Here is a 21,721-nt window from a genome sequence, read left to right as displayed (position 1 = left end):
ACTCCTGCGTTGTCCTGTTGGAAGGTGAACCTACGCCCCAGTCTGAGCTCTTGAGTGCTCTGAAGCAGGTTTTCGTCAAGGATCTCTCTATACTTTGCGCAGATCATCTTTCCCTCTATCCTTACTAGTCTCCTATTCCCTTCCGCTGAAAAACATTCCCACAGCATGATGCTGCCACCACCATGCTTCACCATAGGGATGGTTTTGGCCAGGTGCTGAGTGGTGCCTGGTTTCCTCCAGATTTGACACTTATCATTCAGGCCAAAGAGTTCAATCTTAGTTTCATTAGACCAGAGAATCTTGTTTCTCATGGTCTGTGAGTCCTTTTGGAAAACTCCAAGCGGGCTGTCATGTGCCTTTTACTGAGGAGTAGCTTCCCTCTGGCCACTCTACCATAAAGGCCTGATTGGTGGAGTGCTGCAGAGATGGTTGTCATTCTGTAAGGGTCTCCCATCTCCACAGAGGAACTCTGGAGCTCTGTCAGAGTGACCATCAGGTTCTTGGTCACCTCTCTGATCAAGGCCCTTCTCCCCTGATTGCTGAGTTTGGCCGGGCGGCCAGCTCTATGGGGTTCCAAACTTCTTCCATTTAAGAATGATGGAGGCTAATGTGTTCTTGGGGACTTTCAATGCTGCAGTAATGTTTGGTACCCTTCCCCAGATCTGTGCCTCGACACAATCCTGTTTCGGAGCTCTACGGACAATTCCTTTGACCTCATGGCTTGGTTTTTTCTCTGACATGCACTGTCAACTGTGGTACCTTATATAGACAGGTGTGTGCCTTTCCTAATCATATCCAATCAATTGATTTTACCACAGGTGGACGCCAGTCATGTTGTAGAAACATCTCACGGATGATCAAAGGAAACAGGATGCACCTGAGCTCAATTTCGAGTCTCATAGCAAAGGGTCTGAATACTTATGTAAATAACGTATTTTTGTTTTTAATATTTAATACATTTGCAAAAAAATTTATCTGTTTTCACTTTCTTGTTATTGGGTATTGTGTGTAAATTAATGAGTTTTTAAAATGTATTTAATCAATTTTAGAATAAGGCTGTAACGGAATGTGGAAAAAGTGAAGTGGTCTGAATACTTTCTGAATGTACTGTACATGTAGTGACATGACCAAAAGTATGTGGACACCAGCTCGTCGAACATCTCATTCCAAAATCATGGGATATTAATATGGAGTTGATCTGATGCTATAACAGCTTCTACTATTCTGGGAAAGCTTTCCACACCTTTGGAACATTGCTGCAGGAACATGCTTCCATTCAGCCACAAGAGCATTAGTGAGAGCACAAGAGCAGCACTGATGTTGGGCGATTAGGCCTGGTTCGCAGTCGGCTTTCCAATGCATCCCAGAGGTGTATTTGTATTTGTATTTTTTATGGATCCCCATTAGCTGCTGCCAAGGCAGCAACTACTCTTCCTGGGGTCCGGCAGAATTAAGGCAGTTTAATAGGGTTGAGGTCAGGGCTCTGTGCAGGCCAGTTAAGTTCTTCCACTTAAGTTCTTCCACCAATTTTGACAAACCAAACTGTTGCCACAAAGGTGGAAGCACAGAATCGTCTATAATGTAATTTCATGCTGTAACGTTAAGATTGCCATTCACTGGAACTAAGAGAGGCCTTGCCCGAACCATGAAAAACAGTCCCAGACCATTATTCCTCCTCCACCAAACAATTGGCACTATGCATTGGAGCAGGTTGCGTTCTCCTGGCATCTGCCAAACCCAGATTCGTCCACCACTTCAGAGAACTCTTTCCACTGCTCCAGAGTCCAATGGCGGCAAGCTCTACAGCTTTACTTTAAGCTTTTGTGTGCGGCTGCTCGGCCATGGGAACCCATTTCATGAAGCTCCTGGCGAACAGTTCTTGTGCTGACGTTGCTTCCTGAGGCAGTTTGGAACTCGATAGTGAGTGTTACAACTGAGGACAGACGATTTATATGAGCTATGCGCTTCAGCACTCGGCTGTAAAGTTCTGTAAGCTTGTGTGGTTTACCACTTTGCGGCCAAGCTTTTGTCACTCCTAGACATTTCCACTTCACAATAACAGCACTTCCAGTTGACCGGGGAAGCTCTAGCATGGCAGGAATTTGACGAACTGACTTATTGGAAAGGTGGCATCCTATGACGGTGCCATGTTGAAAGTTGCTCTTCAGTGCGGCCCATTCTACTGCCAATGTGTGTCTATGGAGATTGCATGGCTGTGTGCTCAATTTTATACACCTGTCAGCAATGAGTGTGGCTGAAATAGCCGAATCTCCTCATTTGAAGGGGTGTCCACATACTTTTGTATATATAGTGTAACTTTTTCTACATTACATTTACATTTAAGTCATTTAGCAGACGCTCTTATCCAGAGCGACTTACAAATTGGTGCATTCACCTTATGACATCCAGTGGAACAGCCACTTTACAATAGTGCATCTAAATCTTTTAAGGGGGGGTGAGAAGGATTACTTTATCCTATCCTAGGTATTCCTTAAAGAGGTGGGGTTTCAGGTGACAGCAGTTCCACATGTTTCCGTGGCGCAAGTTGAGTGGGAAAAATATCATTTGTATTTTATTCTGTTATATTTTATTTTATTCTTAGCCGACTATGTGTGTTGACTGTGATCAAGGTAGTTTAGGTGTGTCTTGTCTGTTTAATTTAAATGAACAAAATGGCTATTGATTTCATGTGCATGGCGTAGCCATGTAGCATATGGGCTGCACAGACCAGTAACATGATTAGAATATGCCATTCAATTCTTTTGAAAATGCTAATCCCGGCAGGAATGCTAATCCCGGCAGGGACTGTATGAATTGAGCTCAACATTTTTTGGCCAGATTATATATATATTTTTTTTACAGGCAACATGACATAAAGTCTGTCTGTAAAAGGTATTAGAAAGCCCCTACAGACTGGGGTTTTCCAGTGAGCTGCTTTTTAATTGGCAATGTGCTTAAGTGTTAGGAGAAAATATGGAAAGTGGATTTCAAGATCCTTACTTTCTCTTTGCTCCCTACTCTCCCCCCCCCCTTTTTTTCTCTTTCTCTCTATCTCTTTCACAGGGGGTCCCCTGACAGAGAAGGGGGTGTAAGTATCACAAAATCATTCATGCTTAATCCAATGGATTAATTGGTCGACTTGTTCAACTGTGAAATGATTGAATTGTGTTGTCAATAAAGATGCTTAATAATGTCATTGCTGGAAGGTGAAAAACATGATTGCCTATTTTACAAGCTCGGTTTAGTACTGCTCAGTCCTTTAGGTGAATCGGCACTGTAACATTGGTGGCCCTTGTTTTTATTGACTCCAGAATCAAATGAAATGAGTCTATTGTTGAACTTAACTGTTTTGTGAGGTATTTAATTTCCTTACATGATTTGATTGAATCGTATTTGTATTCTCTGTATTGTGGACTCGACTGTCATCGTCCAGGATCCCCAAGAGATTGAATCGGTATTGAACACTATTGGAGTCCCTTCTAGTGTAGGATATATAGTTACTATAGACTCTACTCTACCAGACCTTAGGTAATCCTTAGGTGTATCGTTACTACTTGGGTTCATAGTTCCTGTATCGGTAGCATTGAGTAGCCAATCGCTTAGCGTAGTAGTGCATGAGTTGAGCAATCAGGATCCTGATTGGTGGAATTGATTTGTGATCGTGTCATTCTGTTTTTCAGTCACAGAAGAAAGCCAATGGCGCGGCTGTCAATGGATTCTCTGGAGAGATCGACTGGGACAGATATGTATGGAACCAGCATTCTTCCTTAGAACAAGCTCATATCAAAAAACAAACCTATGATTATGTTACTGGCATACTCTCAAAGATCTATATGTCATGGACAGTAGATACCCTTCTGTTACTGTCCTACTGTCGTTTCTAAAGATTCTGAGTGTATGTTAATGTAGAGTCAATCGGTTGAGGTCAAATCCCATTCAATCAATTCAGGAAGTAAACTGAATTGACAGAATTTAAATGGAATTGAGCCCAACCCTGGTCGCATGTTGTAAACACAGCGTGTGATGTTGGTGTGTCTGTTGCTCGTGTGTTTCAGAACACCCCTACGGTGGACGATGAAGGTTACAGTCTCAGGCCAGACGAGGAGGAGGGGCCAGGATCAGATATCCTTTATCATCTAGCTACACCCTAATGGAGCTAGATATGAACTATTTCACACTACATAGTACACCTACACCTAATACTATACCTATAGCACTATAGTTCCACCAAATCACAGGTGACTTATAGTTTGTATGTCACATTATGAGCACTTCGCTTTTTGCATGGAGAGTCTGTGTCTGACTGACTGTTTGACTGACTGACTCAATGACTGACTTAGTGAATGACTGTCTAGCTAGATCAGAAACATTTTGTATTCAGCCCACCACAGAACAGCCTATGAGTACAAATCAACATTGAGACCGTTGAGCATCATTTCATCTCAACTCAATAACAAACAGGCAGCCGAGAAATAACTGGGTATTACTTCAACTCAATAACAGCTTACGGCATATGGCCTAGAACAACCATATATTGATTAGACTGATATTGCTTGGAGATTTTCCAGGCTTTTCGGAACCTGCTGTTCTGTGAGGAGATTCTACGGTCTCCCGATTAGAAGCTGTTGTATGCTGTAGTATCTAGTATTTGGTAGATTTGTAGATATAGAAACGGTCCGGAGTACAGAGTTTCCCCAAGTACAGATCTAGGATCAGCTTCCCCTCCCACAATCCTAACCTTAACCATTTAGTGGGGAAAATGCTAAACTGGCCTAAGCTCACCGTCTAGGGGCAACATCACCCTACTCCTTGAAATACAATGTAAATGACCTATGATCTTCAGCAATTAAAAGCTTACGGTCTTTAACGGCAACCCACCTGGCTCCAAACCAGCCAAGGAACACTTCTTCTCCTCCAGCGAGTCGGAGGGAGAGGAGGACCACCGTAAAAAGTTTAAGATCAAGATTAAACCGTTACCAACGGAAAGTGCCAACTGTTTGGCCCCCTCGGTAGATGAACTCAAAGCCTCCATAGGCAACATAGCTCTGTCTCCTTCTCCTCTGGTGAGTCCCTCCGTCCGCCATCCCTGCTCTGCCCTCACTGGGGCCATGGTGTCATTTTCTGTTACTGTAGACTGTATTCTAGAACGTGTTTTTGAATTTTTGTATCTGCTTGCTGTTCCGTTCCACATGAAGAAGTGATTTCCAACATTCACAACGCATTTCTTACCGTCTCTGCGTGTTTCTCTGTCACACTGCATGTGTTTTCTCCTCATGAATCCACTTATATGCCTGTCTGTGAGCGAATTATATTGTCTCAGAGGCTTATTCCATCAATATTCCGGTAGCAACAGTGAACTAGGGAGAGAGACACCGGGGTTTGTTTACCCTCTACTACATAATACATTGCTGATGCTAGGGATGTTGGGGAGAGAAATGGTGGCTGGCAGGTCTTGAGCATTCTGCTGTGACCTCAGTGAACTACCAATTACTGGAGTGGAGTTTAACCTGAGGCAGATGTCTCGAAGCAGCCCACAGAAACCAACGGACACTGTGTTATTGAGTCTCATTATCCACTTTAAACTGGAGAGTTCCTACACCACAATGACAACAACTTCATGAGAACCATTGAGATTCACACCTGCTCAATTGAAAAGCATCACTTAAAACCTTAAATGAGCAGAGTGATCCGAAGGCGGGAGAGGTGCTGATGGAGTGGGAGGGAGAGGTGTTGATGGAGTGGGAGGGAGAGGTGTTGATGGAGTGGGAGGGAGAGGTGTTGATGGAGTGGGAGGGAGAGGTGATGGAGTGGGAGGGAGAGGTGCTGATGGAGTGGGAGGGAGAGGTGCTGATGGAGTGGGGGAGAGGTGCTGATGGAGTGGGAGGGAGAGGTGTTGATGGAGTGGGAGGGAGAGGTGTTGATGGATGGAGGGAGAGGTGTTGATGGAGTGGGAGGGAGAGGTGCTGATGGAGGGAGGGAGAGGTGCTGATGGAGTGGGAGGGAGAGGTGCTGATGGAGTGGGAGGGAGAGGTGTTGATGGAGTGGGAGGGAGAGGTGCTGATGGAGTGGGAGGGAGAGGTGTTGATGGAGTGGGAGGGAGAGGTGCTGATGGAGTGGGAGGGAGAGGTGCTGATGGAGTGGGAGGGAGAGGTGTTGATGGAGTGGGAGGGAGAGGTGTTGATGGAGTGGGAGGGAGAGGTGCTGATGGAGGTGCTGATGGGAGGGAGAGGTGTTGATGGAGGTGTTGGGAGTGGGGGAGAGGTGTTGATGGATGGGAGGGAGAGGTGTTGATGGAGTGGGAGGGAGAGGTGTTTGAGTGGGAGGGAGGTGTTGATGGGAGGGAGAGGTGTTGATGGAGTGGGAGGGAGGGGTGTTGATGGAGTGGGAGGGAGAGGTGTTGATGGAGTGGGAGGGAGAGGTGCTGATGGAGTGGGAGGGAGAGGTGTTGATGGAGTGGGAGGGAGAGGTGTTGATGGAGTGGGAGGGAGAGGTGTTGATGGAGTGGGAGGGAGAGGTGTTGATGGAGTTTCTCTTTGGGCTGGGGCCCCTCCCTTCAAACCCCCTCCACCCCCCGTCAACCCTCCCCTAGTGTCATACCTGGTGTAAATAATTCAGCCTGGAAAGTGGGTATTCACAGTGAGGCAGTGATGTATGCTGTACGTACGCGAAGACAGTCTCTGGTCATACGAGAAGCTTACAGACTCAATAATTAATCCATCCACTGGCTGTAGAGCCGCTTGCTAGCCGTTCGCTCACTAACCTGGAACAGTTTGGTTGTTTTAATGTGTACATGGCTCTCTCTGTGTGTAGAGGAATTTTACAATATAGATCACGATAATAGCAGACAGTGGCTGTGTGGTTCTGAGGGTGGCCAGTCAGTCATAGAGAATTGTATTATGTCCTCCTTACTGACGGTCAAGTTATCACCTAAAACCCATTGTCAAAACCTCGTTCCAGAAAGGTCTGTCACTGTACTAGGTTTAGGGGACAGATTGGGTTGGAGACTACGTGCCATTGGTCGAGGAGAGACTCTTTCATGTAGAAGGATTTAACCCCCAGGTCTTTCAAGTCCTTTAATATAGAGATGTATCCCCAAGCAACGGTTCTAACTCCCACATCTGACTAGAAAGCAGTGCCAGCTCTGTCCGATACTCTTCAGATTAAGTCTGTACCAATTAGCATCTCCTCCGTTTATTAAAACCTCTCCAGTCTGGCCAGAGTGCTGGAACTTCTACCTTTTTCACCTCAGTCATGAATTAAACATGAGTCACATGGTGGACCCTCACTCGCCATTGCAACTGTGTGCTTGCCCAGGTAGCCCTGGCAACGGTTACCGGGACATTGGCTAAAGAGAGCTGGGATAGAGAGCAAAGGTTAACAGGCTAAATCGAACAGCGAGGTTATTTCCACATTTCCTTCCCTGGCATTCTCTTGCTCCCTAAATTTGATCTCTCCTGCATTTTCTCTCTCTCCTTCTCCCTTCACCTCTCTCTCTTCCTCCCTCTTTATCTCCCTTGACCTCGATCTCCCTGTATTAAAGTTGAATGTGTTGCTCTTCGAGGGGGCGTGGCTGTTGAGAATACAGAGAAGAGAGACCGAGGAAGTGTGTGTGTGTGTGTGTGTGAGCAGATTAACCTCCCCATGGGCATTTCTGTCCACGGCGCAGTAGATGTATCATTTAGATTTTCCCTTTGTACTCAACAACTATCATTATGGATTAAACATCCAGTCACTCATGAGATTAAAGTCGCTTATCGATATACTGGAAATGGATGAACGAATGGGTGTGGAAAGTGAGACGGATAGACCGATTGGTAGATAGAGGATACTTATGCTCTCGCTGTGGCGCTTACGTAAATCGGAGTAGAACACTATTTACACGCATGTTTGTTTGGTCAGTCAATTTTGTTTGTACAGTACTTGTGGATCTACGATAACATATAGTATCCGCTCTACCCCTTTCTCCTCTCTCCCTCTCTTTGTGCTGCCCCCTCCCTCTGTCCGTCTCTACCTTTCTTCCCCCTCTACCTGCTAACTTCCGTAGAGGAGTAGTCCGGTAAGCCTGTTCTTGGCATTTCGTTGTCGGTTTATTTTTCTCTCCTCGCTTCCTGTCTCTCTGTTAGCATGAATTGATCACTTGCATGGCTGCTTTCTCCCTTTCTGTTTGTGATTCGGCATACTGACTTTCCTCTCTAAGGGTCACATTGAATGCCTGGTGGATGTCCATTGGGTCCATTGTGATGGAGTCAGAGAAATATGCAATAGAAATACAACACACTCAGGTGAACCAGGATTTGTGGAGAACAGGTTGCTCTGAATGAGAACCAAAGGTTGTGGGATTTGGGACTTACCGCAGTACCAGCACGAAGACAGCTGCTGTATAGTGACCTCCGATAAGATGGAAATCTGGCTCCTTTCTCTCATAATATCCATATGCACCTTTTGGCTAGCGGCTAAGACACAACAGCTCAGGTGTGTGTGTGTGTGTGTGTGTGTGTGTGTGTGTGTGTGTGTGTGTGTGTGTGTGTGTGTGTGTGTGTGTGTGTGTGTGTGTGTGTGTGTGTGTGTGTGTGTGTGTGTGTGTGTGTGTGTGTGTGTGTGTGTGTGTGTGTGTGCTTTTATTTCAGTTCCTCTGAGTAAGGTTTAATTTGAGGCTGTAGCAGTCAGTCGCATTCCACACAAACAGAACGATGGGAAGAATTACAAGGGAAATGGTGGTGGGGAAGGGCAGAAAATGATGCAGAAATAAAAGGGAGATGGAAAAGGATACAGCTGAATGAAGCCACAGCAGGTCCCCTGAACAGTGGAGAGGACAGGGCCAATTGGATCAGTCATTATGGGTTGTGGATGACTGTGATTTCTCTCTCAACATATTGACATACACACCCACGCATGATCGCACAGCCACGGATGAATCATCACGCTCACTCGTGCGCGTGAATGAGTCATCCGTGCTCCTCTTAAGCCCTTCTCAGCTCTCTGCTTTTTCCTTCCATTATGCATGGTTGATCTCGATAGCGGTGTTCAAGAGCATCAAAACCATAATGTATCATGGGTAAATTGTGACTGGCTAACTGATCGACAAATAGTTATTATGAATAGTTATTTATGATGCAAGGTGATTTGTCGATCGGTCAGTCGGCGGCCCAGTGTCTCACGTCAGATGCCGTCACTTCTACGAGAAGCCCGTCCCTCAACTGATCTGTGGAACTCATCCCTACTTCTGAAAATCACTCCGCTCTCGGTAGATGGCACACTGGCTACTACCGCAAACCATGTTCGATCAGCTGAGCAAACTTTCTCCCGCTAGCAGCCTATTGAAGGCTTGTTTGAATCGGTAGCTGTTTTGCTTGTTGATGAAGTTGCACCAAAGTTCTGGAACTGTTCTCAGACATCCGCATGTATTTTCTGGCACTGTGCCTCGCACTGTGCCTCGGTACTTTGAAACATCTTGCCAACGCGACAACACCGCAGAGAGCAGTCAGCTGTGTTGTAGAAGTCCGCACACTAATCACGCCAGAACAGATTGTCATGAAAACTCATTTGTGCATTACCGAAAACTTCAATACGCTAGCTAGCAGCGGGTGTATTCAGCGTTGGGTGTGTGAAATGATGTTTGCATTCATTCCTTTAGTTTCATATGGATTGATTTGAAACTGGTTCAGCCAGCAAACAGACACTAGCTATCTGATGTGCTCGCTAGCTAATTTACGTGCACATTTCAAATGTCATAAATACAGATTCTACCACCACAAAACATCTTAGCTAGACGTAGAATTCGGGTTGTGAAGACTACCCAAAATTAGCTACAAGTTTATAGTTTATTTTTATTTTTTAACTCTTGACAATGTCACCTTGGTAACATTTTTGAATGTTAGGACAGCATATTGTAGCCAAACATATTTTTAGCTATCCCATGTGCTTGCAAGTTATCAGATGTGAGACAGTGGTTGATCTATTTTAAAGCACATTCAGGCTGTGGCTCATGCACTCTTAAAAAAGCATGCTGCCATTGGAACTGTCCTTGCTTGCACGGCTAATGATGGCACCACAGGCCTATAAAAATGTTGCCGCCCTCCGCTTGACCTGTCATTGCTCCATTTACACAATACTGCTGCCTCATTGCCCCTTCCACCAGGAAGTAGACTGCAGCTGAGTGCCGGAGCCCCTATACCAACATTTTTATAAATAACCCAAGATAGACCATAGGGTGTCGTTTCCAACCGGAGCAAATTAAGTGTTGTGGGCAGAGCCGAGCACGAGCTACCGAGATCCCATTGGGTGTTTCTAGCATGTATTTGCATATTTCATCTAGCTCTAACTTCTCCCACTTTCTGCCACAGGATTTCCTCTCCTCACCATATTTGGTGGTGAGACGATCTGAACTGATGCTTCAGATGGATACAGTCCTGTGAAGCATCTGGCTCATTGTTCTCTCGTCGTGACATCACTATGACAGTAAACTACTGTACTGTACCTTTCTTTTACCTCTCTGGTGCGGAGATGACTAAGCTGAATTTCCACTACAGACATTTAATGGTGATGAATCTGGTTGGGCCTTTTGGAGATGGAGGCTACTGGTTCTAACTGACTGAGTGTAACTGTTGTGTTGTGAGTGTAAAACATGTATTATGTTGGAGAGGTGTGCTTTACTGATTCATCACTCTCTGACCAGGTATCTCTTCTCTCTTCCTTTTTGCTGGTCATAGAGACGTAGCCCGGTAAGTGTCCCTCCATTCCGTGTCTGTCCCTGGGGCCTGGGGGTAAATTACCAATGCTTTTTCTCACTCTGCTTCCTGTGACCTGCTGGAGGAGTGGAGGGGAGAAGGTTGAGGTGGCGTTGACAGTTGAAACAGATCAGGAAAATATTGCTAATTTGCTACAGTATGGTCCCTGTTGTACTAGGCTTTTTAAGTCCCTGGGTGAATCTGAATAGTCTTTCCTTGATTCCTCATATCCTAAGTCTTCGCTGTCTCCTTGCTTCCTCCTGATTATATTAAGGAGGTGGGTAGAAGAAGGGATGACACGACTCAAGAAATTGAGAAAGGGCATTTGAGATTCACCCCATCTGTCGACAGCTGGACCCTTTGATCTCTCACTTCAGCCCCGCATTCTAGTGATTCCTCTGCTGCTCTCTCCCTCTCTCTCTCTCTCGCTCCTTCCATCTCACACTCTCCCTTCTCCCTCTATTTTCCTTCTTATCGTGTCTCTTTGAGAGTTATTTCATGCACTGTATTCTCACTAAAAAGCAGCACTCTCTGTCTTGGTCTCTCGCTCTCTTTTTCTCTCCCTGCTCCCTCTTTCTCTCCTTGTCGCTCTCTCTACCTCTGAGTTTCTGTCTGTTTCTCGCACCATATTTCTGTATCTCTCTCTCTCTCGTTACACAATCTCATCTGTATTATATATCTGTCCCTCTCAATTTTGTTCAGGGTGTATAATGTTTTGTGCTTTACACGAGGCTTCAAAGACCTACTCTTTCTATCTGTCTCTGATAGCTTTCTGTGCCCACTGAACTCCCACTATGCACTGAGTGCACAAAACATTATGAACACCTGCTTTTTCCATGTCATAGACTGACCAGGTGAATCCAGGTGAAAGCCTTGATCCCTTATTAATGTCACCTGTTAAATCCACTTCAGTCAGTGTAGATGAAGGGGAGGAGACATGTAGATGAAGGGGAGGAGACATGTAGATGAAGGGGAGGAGACCGGGTAAATAATTATTTTTAAGCCTTAAGACATGGATGGTGTACTGTATGTGTGCCGTTCAGGGGGTGAATTGGCAAGACAAAAGATTAGAAGTGTCTTTGGACGGGCGATGGTAGAACAGTAGGTGCCAGGCGCACCGGTTTGTGTCAAGAACTGCAACACTGTTTGTTGGGGTTTTCATGCTCAGCGGTTTTCCGTGTGTATCAAGAATGGTCCACCACCCAAAGGACTTCCAGCCAACATGATACAACTGTGGGAATCATTGGAGTCCACATGGGCCAGCATCCCTGTTGATTGCTTTCAACACCTTGTAGAGTCCATGCTCGATGAAAGGGGGATGAAACTCAATATTAGGCAGGTATTCTTAATGTTTTGTACACTCGAGGTATATTATTTTTATTTTTTTGACCTTTTATTTAACTAGGCAAGTCAGATAAGAACAAATTCTTATTTACAATGACAGCCTCCCGGGGTGTTCAGGGGCAGAACGACAGATTTTTACCTTGTCAGCTCTGGGATTTGATCTGGCCCAAAGCTCTAACCACTAGGCTACCTGCCGCCCCAAATTAGCGTGTCTATAAATCCTAAGGGCCATTATAAAGTATATATTATTTGTATTAATGCACATAACTGCATGTTTATTTCACTCTGCAATAAGTACACCTTTTCCAGAAATACATTGTTTCACGATTCGGACAGTGCATCTAGACACATCATATCATCTGTTATGTACTAAGGCCAATAGCTCCTCGATTGTTCCACAGTATTTCTGCGTGAGGTAGAGAGAACAGACCTAGTGGATCTCCACTTCCCTGTGGAGACAGTTGCTAAGTCAGCCCAGCCAATGCTCTCATCCGAGTATCTCATTCTGAGGCTACAGAGACCATTTTCTGACCTAGTGGATAGGCTCCCTCCTGGGGATACTGTATCTAATGTGCACATTAACACGGTGTGACTCGTGGATTTTTAAAACGCTTTAATATTTCCATATGAGTCATTTGAGTGTGAAATGTAATGTGTGATGTGTTTTTTTTGGTCTTTTTTCAAATGTATGTGTTTTTATTATAGGGGTTGATGACAAAGGACTCTGGTAAGTATATAAGTTGTCTCCTCTTGTCTTGTTGTTTTAAAGCTAAACGCCTCAGGTGAAAAGCCAAGTCACCGATTAGCTTCAGTGTGTTTCAGTGTGTTTCAGTGTGCTTCAGTGTGTTTCAGTGTGTTTCAGTGTGTTTCAGTGTGTTTCAGTGTGTTTCAGTGTGTTTCAGTGTGTTTCAGTGTGTTTCAGTGTGTTTCAGTGTGTTTCAGTGTGTTTCAGTGTGTTTCAGTGTGTTTCAGTGTGTTTCAGTGTGTTTCAGTGTGTTTCAGTGTGTTTCAGTGTGTTTCAGTGTGTTTCAGTGTGTTTCAGTGTGTTTCAGTGTGCTTCAGTGTGTTTCAGTGTGTTTCAGTGTGTTTCAGTGTGTTTCAGTGTGTTTCAGTGTGTTTCAGTGTGCTTCAGTGTGTTTCAGTGTGTTTCAGTGTGTTTCAGTGTGTTTCAGTGTGTTTCAGTGTGTTTCAGTGTGTTTCAGTGTGCTTCAGTGTGCTTCAGTGTGTTTCAGTGTGTTTCAGTGTGTTTCAGTGTGTTTCAGTGTGTTTCAGTGTGTTTCAGTGTGTTTCAGTGTGTTTCAGTGTGTTTCAGTGTGTTTCAGTGTGCTTCAGTGTGTTTCAGTGTGTTTCAGTGTGTTTCAGTGTGTTTCAGTGTGTTTCAGTGTGTTTCAGTGTGTTTCAGTGTGTTTCAGTGTGTTTCAGTGTGTTTCAGTGTGTTTCAGTGTGTTTCAGTGTGTTTCAGTGTGTTTCAGTGTGTTTCAGTGTGTTTCAGTGTTTCAGTGTGTTTCAGTGTGTTTCAGTGTGTTTCAGTGTGTTTCAGTGTGTTTCAGTGTGTTTCAGTGTGCTTCAGTGTGTTTCAGTGTGTTTCAGTGTGTTTCAGTGTGTTTCAGTGTGTATGATGAGTCAGTTGAGGTGAACGACTGTGAACGAATCTCTCCTCAGGTGAAGAGATACAGGTGGCTCGGCCAAGACGTCCTGCACCCATTGAGGTCCCCACATTGGCAGCCCCGGCGCTACAAGGTCCCAGGTATGTCTTTATCTGTTGCCCCCTGACCTGTGGCTGTGTAGTCATATGCACTTGTCTGTACATCCGTAGTTTTACATGAACCCCTTGTCGACTTTCAGTCTCTGATGACAATCAGCAGTCACTGATTTGGTAACTTCAAGTCGAACGCTTTTACATCCCCTTCCTTCCCTTATGACATGAATGCATCTCTTGTTGTAGTGTTCTGAGTGAGGTGACGGAAGCATGTTTGTCTTAGTTTCTGTGGTAGACTGATCGTCTGACTCGTCCTGCTGTCCCTGTCTATCCTTGTCTTATCTCCATCCCCCAGCAGTAAGAAAGCCACAGTACCAGAGAATGCCTACTAACCCTGTCTGTCTGTCCCTCTTTATCTCCCTCCCAGAAGTAAGAGAGCCCCAGCAGTACCAGTACCAGAGAAGAAAGCAGCGCCAGTACCAGAGAAGAAAGCAGCGCCAGTACCAGAGAAGAAAGCAGCGCCAGTACCAGAGGACACTACAGCCTTATTTGGGCCTCCACTGGAGACGGCCTTCGGAGAGCAGAAAACTGAAGGTACATCAACTTTCTTTGATGTTTGATTGGTGTGTGTGTGTGTGTGTGTGTGTGTGTGTGTGTGTGTGTGTGTGTGTGTGTGTGCGCGCTGAGCGATTTAACCAGCATCGACATTGATTCAATGACTTGAATTGCATTTAGATCTTCTTCTTTTTTTGTGAGATCAACTCGCCGTTCCTCTAGAAATAAATCAAAGCAAGCACGAGAGAAATCAGATCAAGAACAAACTCTGGGATGCTATAGGAATTTGTAGTTTTCAACAGGAAAATATTCAACTTAGTTCAGCACAGAAAACATGCTAATTAACTACAATGCCCATAATCCACTGCCTGCCCTGTTTATCCAGGCCCCTGACAGACTCGTGAGAGAGGAATGTACACAACAACGAGAGGAATAGAGACAGTTCGTGAAGTAGCTCTACACAATTGATAGTTGTAGGACTTGTAGTAATTTTGTCAGACTGCTCTGCAGCATAAGGATCTACTAGCTAGCCATCTAGTTAGCTACTAGCCTAGCTAAACAGGATGACTCATTAGGGAGAAGCCTGTCAGAGATTACGGTCACGTTTCCCTGCTCAGAATGGCATGCATCAACCAATGGTTGAGTACCATGTCATCGACTGTTCTGTCGGGCACCAGATTGCTATAATATACAGTAATGTATTAGAGGTCGACCGTTTATGATTTTTCAACGCCAATACCGATTATTGGAGGACAAAAAAAGCCGATACCGATTAATCGGCTTATTTATTATCATTTTTTTTGTTTGTTTTTTTTTGTTTTTATATATATATATATATATATATATATATATATATATACATATATGCATACATACACATTTTTGTAATAATGACAATTGCAACAATACTCAATGAACACTTATTTTAACTTAATATAATACATATTATGGGCTTTTGGATGGGTGTTCTTAAGGTGATTCCACAGGTTGGTGGTATTTTTTGATTTAGCCGTTGCTGACCCCATGCTTACATCTTTATCACAAATAAGACACCTTGCTTTCGCCGGTGCCAATTCCATGTAATAGTCCCACACTGGTGCTCTGCTTTTCTCTGCCATCTGTAAAACACACACACAGCTCTGAAGTGACAATGATACTGAAGAGTCTGCTTAGGAGTCAAATACTCTCAACTGTTTGAATAAAAATAGAGGTTAAGTTACCTGTGATGAATTTTGAAAACAAAAACTGTAATTTCTATATGCATAAAATCCTATTTTAATAATGGGCATGGTAAGAATTGACTACCAAAGTGCGAGTCATAATTCCCATGATACCTAGCAACATCTGAAAAGCGGTTCCTTCATTCATTGATTCCATAGGATATTTTTTAGATTCACTTCAAATAAGGTCTGTTTCGTGTAGGCTTACACCACCGTGACAATTTTATAACTGTGTAGATATCCATAGGACAAGGTAACTCTGATCAATATTGGCTAAATATAAGCGAAGATTTAAAAAAAAAAAATTGATTTAGAAAACATGTTGGATTTATGAAAACATGTTGACAAACGTTACCTTATCCTAGTGATCAATAATATAATAATATAATTTATGCCATTTACGGCTTTTATCAAACGCAGAGGCATGTGTGGTTTCCCGGGAATCGAACCCACTACCCTGGCGTTACAAATGCTCCCAGAGCCCAGAAGACCACCACCAGATCAAGACATTCTCTATGGAAGTCATGAACGGTAAAATAACGAAGGAACCCCTTTCAAGTTCAGCCGCAAGTTATTACAGGAATTATAACGCGTCGACTATTTCTCTCTAAACCACATACCTTTGACTATTACGAGCCTGCTGCTGCCTACCACCCCTCAGTCAGACTGCTCTATCAAATATCAAATCATAGACTTACTATAATAAACACACAGAAATACCAGCCTTAGGTCAAATCCGGAAACTATCACCTCGAAAACAAAACGTTTATTCTGTTCCGTATTTTATCTAACGGGTGGCATCCATAAGTCTAAATATTCCTGTTACAGTGTACAACCTTCAATGTTATGTCATAATTACGTAAAATTCTGGCAAATTAGTTCGCAAAGAGCCAGGACGGCCCAAACGGTTGCATATACCCTGACTCTGCGTGCAGTGAACGCAAGAGAAGTGACACAATTTCCCTAGTTAATATTGCCTGCTAACCTGGATTTCTTTTAACTAAATATGCAGGTTTAGAAATATATACTTGTGTATTGATTTTAAGGCATTGATGTTTATGGTTAAGTACACATTGGAGCAACGACAGTCATTGATTGTTTGTGTTTTATAAGATAAGTTTAATGCTAGCTAGCAACTTACCTTGGCTTACTGCATTCACGTAACAGACAGACTTCTCGTGGAGTGCAATGTAATCAGGTAGTTTGAGCGTTGGACTAGTTAACTGTAAGGTTGCAAGATTGTATCCCCTGAGCTGACAAGGTAAAAATCTGTCGTTCTGCCCCTGAAAGAGGCAGAACGTTCCTAGGCCGTCATTGAAAATAAGAATGTATCTTGCCTAGTTAAATAAAGGTGTAAAAAAAATATTTAAAAAAATCGTCAAAATCGGCGCCCCAAAAATACCGATTTCCGATTGCTATATGAACTTGAAATCGGCCCTGATTAATCAGCCATTCTGATTAATCGGTCGACCTCTATACTGTATGATGTGGTTAGTTGATATGTAAGATCTGGCATGCGTCAGCAACACCTGGGCAGAAGAACGCGCCCAACGTTAGATGGTGGTCTGGCCGGCTGGCTGCTACTGCCTCAGCAGAGATGAGATGAGCAGAGATACAAACAGACTTGTAAATGTAATAAGACAATGGCTGGTTTTCAATGCTTTGGCAATTGAATGTTCTCAGTATTTGGCTTTGGAATTTCAATTAAAACGTGTTCAAATAATTTTAAAGTAGTAATTTCATGTAAAAAGAAAAGGGGAAAAAATAACCAGAAATCGTAGACTGTGATTATTTTTAACATTTTTAAAAATAAACTCGAACTGACCTCAAAAAGCACCAATCGCTCAGCACTAGCGTGTGTGTGCGTGTGTCCATTCCTACCTTGTTTTTCTGTGATCGAGCACTGTAACGACAATGGCTTGTCGTGGAACACTGCCGCTGGCTGTGACACTGAAGACACACCGCAGATGCATAGCACCAACAAGATGGATGCTTCCTATTCTCTCCACTGCCTTTCGGCCACCTCTAAAGACACTATCCCTCTTCCCTGTCAGCTGCACACGCTGCCACTATGTCTTGCAAGCTAAAACTCTCACAAACACGCTCGTGGTCAGAGGCACTATGAGGTAAATGAGATTCCACCTTGGTTGGTTTGTTGTCGTGTGAATCCTCCCCTCACCCCTCTCACAGTCAGGGTTCTATACTAGCTCTGCAGGCTCTGACTGGAAAGCTCTTAGCTTGTTATATAACTACCTGCCGAAGCATAGCTAATGTCACTACATACAGATCCAGCAGCCTTTGCTTTTTTAACACACCATTCAGAGATAGAAGTTTCTCTATGAGGCTGTTAGTCCCTGCTGATATCCCTCTTTCTCAATTGAGTGGTTATATAAAGTACATGATTCTGTGAGACTGATAGGGTTGCTATTCTCTATTTGTAAATAACGGATGAGCTTGTATAAGATGCTGCCTTCAGTAGTAGGAGATATTCGCCACAACTATAGCTAATAAAACTGATATTACCTCGTCACTTCTTGGTGTCTTTTTTTGAGCAGTGATTGGTTGGTTATAGACATGACAGGTTTAAGCTAATGGTAATCTAGGACCGAGAATTCAGATTCAATGCATGTCTTTATTGTAGATGCTGGCATGCGTATTTTAACATACAGTTACCAGGAGGTATCTACTTTTAGCTTATTAAACTGACGCCCCCCTCTATGTTATGTCCCCTGTCTGTCCTGAACGTTAGTGGGTATATCTGAGCCAGTGGTGTGTGGCGTATGGGGTGCTCCTCTACCTGAGTCTGAGTCACTGAGCCCAGACTTCTCTTTCACAAGACCCTTCCCTACAGGCAGTAAGTTTTCCATTTGTGTTTGCACTTCCTGGAATGACTGCACGGAACCATCAACTCACCTCATAAACCACCTCACCCTCATGACTGAAACTAATGAGCGATCTGGACGGATGAACAGAGGGAGAGAAAGTCTGTGAACAAGTGTGCCATTAACCCTTCCTCCGCAACCCGTACTAACCCACTCATTTAATCCGTCATTAGTTAGAGAAATAATTAAATCTCATACTAATGTTGAGCATCATGATTCAATTGCCTCTTCCTCTTCTTCCCCCCCCCCTGCATCTGCATGGATTATGGGCCATATGCATGGTGGTGTATGTAATATATGGCATGGGGGCTGTATGGTAGTTCCCTACCTGTACTGTGCTGAGCTGGTGTGACACAGCCAGGCACTACCACCAGGTGCCTCTAGATGGCGCCACCCTTTAGAGTGACAGGCTGTTCATGGATGCACTGATATCATTGCAGCTCCGCCCCCGCTTCCGCCCAAGAATGTCCCGACCTCCCCCCCACTGACTGGCTCCCCCTCTGCAGATGCTGCTGGTAAGACCTTTCATCCCTCGACCCCTCACTCCAGCCCCCTTCCCTCGCTCCTTCCCTCTTAACTTTTTCTTGCATTTGCTGTCACTCTCTCTCACTCTCTCAATCTCTCTCACTCATTCTCATACGAACTGCTCTGCTCCTCTCTCCCTGCACGTGGCTCTGTCTGTCAGGTTTGTCAATAAAGGCAGAAGGCTCAGGGAGGAAGACCTCCGTCCCAAACCTGGATAACATTTTCGGCCCAGCGGAACCCCCTGCCTTTGGCGAGGAATCTGCCGACAAATGGATCTGCTTCAGCGAGGAGGAATCCGCAACCTCTGAAAAACCACCCCCTCCAACGTCCCCACCCCCTCCAGAAGATCCCCCCGCCCCTCCTGTACCCACCTCCCCTCTCCCTCTGGATGACCCTGCCCCTGCCCCCTCTCTCTCCCCTCTCCCCACCTCCCCTCCCCCAACGGAAAAACCTGTCTCTCCATTACCCACCTCCCCACCCCCTACAGATGAACCAGTGCCCCCCCTACCCACTGTCCCACCCACGCCGAAAGACCCTACACCCCCACCCTCACCACTTCCTCCAAAGGACCCTACACCACCCCCCACTCCCACACCCACTGTTGTCCCCACTCTCGACTTAACCTCCAGCATCGCCCCTGCTCCCCTTGTCACCTCACCCACCAGCGTTGCCCCTGTCCCCTCTGCGGTTCCCTCTTCTCCCAAAGCAAGCACACCTGTCTCCCCCACCAGCCCCCCTGCCCCTGTGGAGGCACCCTCACGCACCATCCCCCGGCCCCTCGTCTTGGCCGCGGAGGAACGGAGGAGTCCTGAAGCAGCAGCGCTGCCTGTCCCACCTGCCCCTCCGAAAGAGGACCTCAGTGAAACCACCACCACCCTGTCACCCAAAGATGCTGGCCAGGTTTCCCGTGTTGCGCCTCCCCCACCTCCACCCCCTACATACAGGGCAGTGGTGTCCTCTCCAGGACCAACGACAGGGGGTACGGGTAGTGGTGAGTACCCCTGAAGGCTAAACTCATCCTACACAACACCCCCATCCATTACTTCACAACCCACCTGACCACTGTCGGCATCAGTCTCGGCCCGTAGAGATGTGCTGATGTTTAACGCAGTCAGCTAGTATAAGCACATACTTTGATAGGTTGTAAAAGAGTTCTCAAGTGACGTATCTGTATAAATACACGCTGGATGATTAAAAACCAGGAACATAATGACCATCTATTTAAGGCAGTGATTGGGTTTAGGTGGCTTGCTGTTTGACTGGAGCGGCCCATTGAAATCAGCTGTGAGTAGGATAATTATATTCATTACGCTGCTTAATGGTTAGATTAATGCTGACTGATTCCCATATCAGGGCTGATCACAATCCTCACATTAATACAATATAAGAGAACGTACTGTACAGAAACACTGCTCTTGTTTAGACCTACAGCTCATCTTACAAAATCGTGTGTGTGTGTGTGTGTGTGTGTGTGTGTGTGTGTGTGTGTGTGTGTGTGTGTGTGTGTGTGTGTGTGTGTGTGTGTGTGTGTGTTATCAGAAAGAAGTGGGTTAAGATCCCTAAGCCAATGTACCCGTTGTTCCCTGTTGTCGTCTATGTAAGGTGCTTTACAATTATGACGGTCGTTATGCAGTATTGTTCTGTTGCAGACTAAAACGAGAAGAGTGTAGTGTAGACCTGACTGTGTGTGTAGTGCACGTGACCATGATGAAGGGCATTAGTTAGTTTAGTTTAACACATGGAACAACCGGATTCAGGACTGAAAACACAGCTGGGACAGATCCTGTTGACACAGCACTTCGGAATGCCGGGATGAGTGGGTATTCTGGCTCTGACTTTCTCGTCCCCCTGTGGGAAAATCGGCCCTCAAGATAAACAATGAAGTGACTGACTGAGTCCAGAGTGTTTAAAAAAATAAATGATCATATCACCCGCTACTGCAGGGGTGTCAAACAAATGTTTGCCTCGGGAGCCGCATTTGATCTTAAATGAGGTCCAGAGGGCCGTACTGGTAATTTGTTATATTTCCTTGCCTTCAAAATTGGCATAAAATAGTCCTCTATCCATAGATTTAGGAATTTTCAATGCTCCTTTACTGTCAAGTGATTATTCGCGGCCTGGACAGTCAAGAACCTGTATGAATACAGTTCCATTATCATTTCTACACAGTTTTAATCATTTTAAAGTATATTTATTTAAAAAAATAATGTTTTACTCAAACCACCAGCGGACAGAATGTATCCCCTGGACCATAATGTTTGACACCCCTGCACTACTGTCTCCCAAAACCTTCCTCATAGATAGCCATGGTGGACTGGTGTGTGTTGTGTTTCACTGGTGTTCTATCCAATTCAATTTAGCTCAGTGGAAATTCAATCAAACATACTGTTCCGTCAACAGGAAACCAGCTTATCCAGTCATTGTTCTAGAATGAACTAGATGTTCTAGAGCTCGTGTCAAACTCATTCCACGGAGGGCCGAGTTTCTGTGGGTTTTCGCTCCTCCCTTGTACTTGATTGATGAATTAAGGTCACTCATTAGTAATGAACTCCCCTACCCTGGTTGTCTCGGTCTCAATTGAAAGGAAAAAAACAAAACCTGCAGGCACTAGGACCTCCGCGGAATGAGTTGGTCACCCCTGTTCTAGAGACTGTCTGGTCAGTTTTGTTTTGATGTTCTAGGATCTCCCCACATGTTGATTTTCGATTTCTCTGGACAGTGATGTCCCAGTGTTCTTCTAAGCCAGGTGTCCTCTTGTCCCCCTTGCAG

The 21,721-nt window shown here is 44.8% G+C and overlaps 1 protein-coding gene across 12 annotated transcripts in view; it reads left to right on the top strand.

The window, feature by feature from the left end:
• sgip1a (SH3GL interacting endocytic adaptor 1a) overlaps window positions 1–21,721 on the top strand; it is a 137,337-nt gene that overhangs the window by 100,983 nt on the left and 14,633 nt on the right. For 10 of the 12 annotated variants that reach the window (XM_052480082.1, XM_052480077.1, XM_052480079.1 and 7 more), the window contains 10 exons: window positions 3,064–3,088; window positions 3,681–3,746; window positions 4,056–4,122; window positions 4,879–5,063; window positions 12,777–12,798; window positions 13,734–13,818; window positions 14,198–14,364; window positions 18,295–18,399; window positions 18,868–18,942; window positions 19,113–19,943. In XM_052480082.1, the coding sequence (XP_052336042.1) occupies window positions 3,064–3,088; window positions 3,681–3,746; window positions 4,056–4,122; window positions 4,879–5,063; window positions 12,777–12,798; window positions 13,734–13,818; window positions 14,198–14,364; window positions 18,295–18,399; window positions 18,868–18,942; window positions 19,113–19,943 (1,628 nt within the window). Of the gene's footprint in view, window positions 1–3,063; window positions 3,089–3,680; window positions 3,747–4,055; window positions 4,123–4,878; window positions 5,064–10,675; window positions 10,722–12,776; window positions 12,799–13,733; window positions 13,819–14,197; window positions 14,365–18,294; window positions 18,400–18,867; window positions 18,943–19,112; window positions 19,944–21,721 lie in introns of those variants that run through there. The other 2 variants (XM_052480084.1, XM_052480086.1) reach the window with 2 other exon arrangements.

Source organism: Oncorhynchus keta, chromosome 26, assembly GCF_023373465.1.
Source record: "Oncorhynchus keta strain PuntledgeMale-10-30-2019 chromosome 26, Oket_V2, whole genome shotgun sequence".
In the NCBI taxonomy this organism is placed as follows: domain Eukaryota; kingdom Metazoa; phylum Chordata; class Actinopteri; order Salmoniformes; family Salmonidae; genus Oncorhynchus; species Oncorhynchus keta.
Note: the sequence above shows the minus strand (reverse complement) of the source record. Positions and strands in the feature narration are given on the sequence as shown.